Genomic DNA, 2,575 nt, shown 5'->3' on the forward strand with positions numbered 1-2,575 from the left:
TTGGGTGAATATGTGGTATCTTTCTCACTTGTGTGTTGCTCTTGACCCAATATGGATGTTCCTCATGATGACCTAACAATTGAAGTGTTCAAGAGGTTGAAGAAGCACATGAATATGAAAGACTTTGAGGACTTCAATTAAGGTGGTGTTGAGAAAATGAAATAATTCAAGTTGGTGTAATCGGATACAGCAGGAGTGTGATCGATCACCACCCCTTCAGCAAAGTTCAATATCAAACAGAAGCATCGTGTAACTGGTTACAATTTTTCTGTATTTTTGAGACAATAGCTTCCTATATTGATTACAGATTAAGTGTAATCGGTTACAAGGTTGCAAATTTTATTTTTTCTCATTAGTTGGTTATATATATATATATATATATATATATATATATATATATATATATATATATATGGTTATTTACATATCTATGTTGAGTCATTAACAAAGTAACACCACATTTTCCACTCTAATTATCTCATTCTCTTCATCTCTCCATTATTCATCATTATCTTGTGATTCATTTTTTACCTCACACAATTCACACTCATAAAACTCAATTATCACATTATCTTACTCACTCAATAATAATAATTAAATTTATTAATCTATGAAAATTGTAACTTAAAAAATGATTAATACGTTATTAAAGTTGAATAATATTAAATATGACCAACTATCTCCTTTTCTATTTAGAATTTGTTTCATTCATCCTCATAAAAAGCATGACATTTATATATTTTTCATATTTTAAAATAATTATTAGTATTTTTAAATCTCAATACAATATTTATCAAGTAGTAGTAAATTGTATTTTTACTTAGTGATTAAGGAGATTTGCATTCAACAAAAACACATAGGATTCCATCGAATTCAAGTTAACTCATAAACATAGTGCATAATTCTATGTTACTCCTAATTAATATTCTCTCTTCTACCCTTCCAAATTCTTTTAACTTAGACCAATATCATGACTATGACCTTAGTTTTTGACCGTTACTCTCTATGCCCAAAAAAACTAACTAGAAAACAAAACCCATTGGTCCCCACATCATTGATAATCTAGAACTTTCTTTTCACTATTCCCAACCACAATACCAACGGCTACTTCCTCAATACCACCATAAATACAACACTCCAAATACTCCACTTCCCACATTCCAAAACTTCCAAAACCAAACCATTTTTTTCATCTGTTACAATCACAAGCAAAAAACAGAGCAAAAAAAAAAACAATGGCTGTTTCATCTTCTTCTTCTCTTTTGCTCCTTTTTGTTCTCTTTGCTTTTGCTGCTGCAGCACCTAAGGATTACATACTTGGTGGCAAACCTGATGCGTGGAAGGTTCCGTCTTCTGAATCGGACTCTCTCAACAAATGGGCTGAAAGTGTTCGCTTCCACATTGCAGATCATCTTCGTAAAAACTATCACTTTCTCATAAAAATTCAATCTTTATTATGTATATGTTTTCATTCTCTTGACTAATTGTTCCCCATTTCGTTATCAGTTTTTACCTATGAAGCTGGGAAAGACTCTGTTTTGCAAGTGAGCAAAGAGGATTACGTGAGCTGCAACATCTCAAACCCGATCAAAAAGTACAATGATGGGAAAACAAAGGTGAGATTTGATCGTTCAGGTCCATACTACTACATCAGTGGAGAAAAGGGTCACTGTGAAAAGGGTGAGAAAGTGACTGTGGTGGTTATAAGCCAAAGAAGTCCAAGTGTCGCTCCTGTTTCACCTGCTTCTGCGCCTTCACCAGGTGGCGGTGTTGAAGGTCCAGCCGTTGCTCCAAGTCCAACTAGCAGTGCAGATGTTTTGCAAGGTGGTGGAGTTTTGATGGCTATGGGAGTGGTGGCTTCTATGTGGGTTTTCTGATTTGAATTGCCATCTTTTTAGTTAGAATATTTCTATTATTATTATTATTATTATAAATATTGGGATTGGTTTAAAGTGTTTTAGAGACAGTCACAGTGTGGTGATTGCTAGTGCTATTATTTTGTTGGGACCATATTATTCAATTTTTAATAGTATGAATTATAATTTATATGGTTTGGCTTTCATTTTTCATTTTTTGTTTTTATATCTTCTGAAATTGTGTTATGAATGCATAAATTAGACATATGCAGAGAGTTGTATGACCCATTTGATCCATTGGTGTGATATGAAAGGTTACATTTCAGGACAGAATGACAAAACTCGTGAAGAAAAGAATTCTAAAAGCATTTATTTATTCTTGGATTAAGAAAATGAAGACACAAATTATTTATATTTTTATTTTGTTTTAAACGTTTTGATTGAAAATATATGGTTTTGACAGTGTTAAAAGATGGAAAAATGGCGAAAGAAAGAAAGGATTGCTTAGGTAATAAGGATTACAAAAAATATATTTTGTAAATATTAAAAAAAATGAAACATTTTGAGAGAAATTAAAAAAATGGATATGACGAAAAAAAAGTTTGATTACAAAAATTGGCAGAAAAGGATTGCTAAAAAAATGTTAATTACAAAAAATGGGGTAAGGATTTCTACAGATTACCAAACAATAGTATTTTGTAAATATTCCAAAAAAAAGA

General features: G+C 31.5%; 1 protein-coding gene across 1 annotated transcript; it reads left to right on the plus strand.

Moving 5' to 3' along the window:
• Positions 1–1,148: 1,148 nt before the first annotated feature.
• LOC127098172 (early nodulin-like protein 1) lies at positions 1,149–2,062 on the plus strand. Its single transcript, XM_051036682.1, has 2 exons — positions 1,149–1,416; positions 1,507–2,062. The coding sequence occupies exons 1-2, from the start codon at positions 1,236–1,238 to the stop codon at positions 1,875–1,877; spliced, it is 552 nt and encodes a 183-aa protein (XP_050892639.1). The 5' UTR covers positions 1,149–1,235; the 3' UTR covers positions 1,878–2,062.
• The last annotated feature ends 513 nt before the right edge of the window (positions 2,063–2,575 follow it).

Source organism: Lathyrus oleraceus, chromosome 6 (assembly GCF_024323335.1).
Source record: "Lathyrus oleraceus cultivar Zhongwan6 chromosome 6, CAAS_Psat_ZW6_1.0, whole genome shotgun sequence".
Lineage (NCBI taxonomy): Eukaryota > Viridiplantae > Streptophyta > Magnoliopsida > Fabales > Fabaceae > Lathyrus > Lathyrus oleraceus.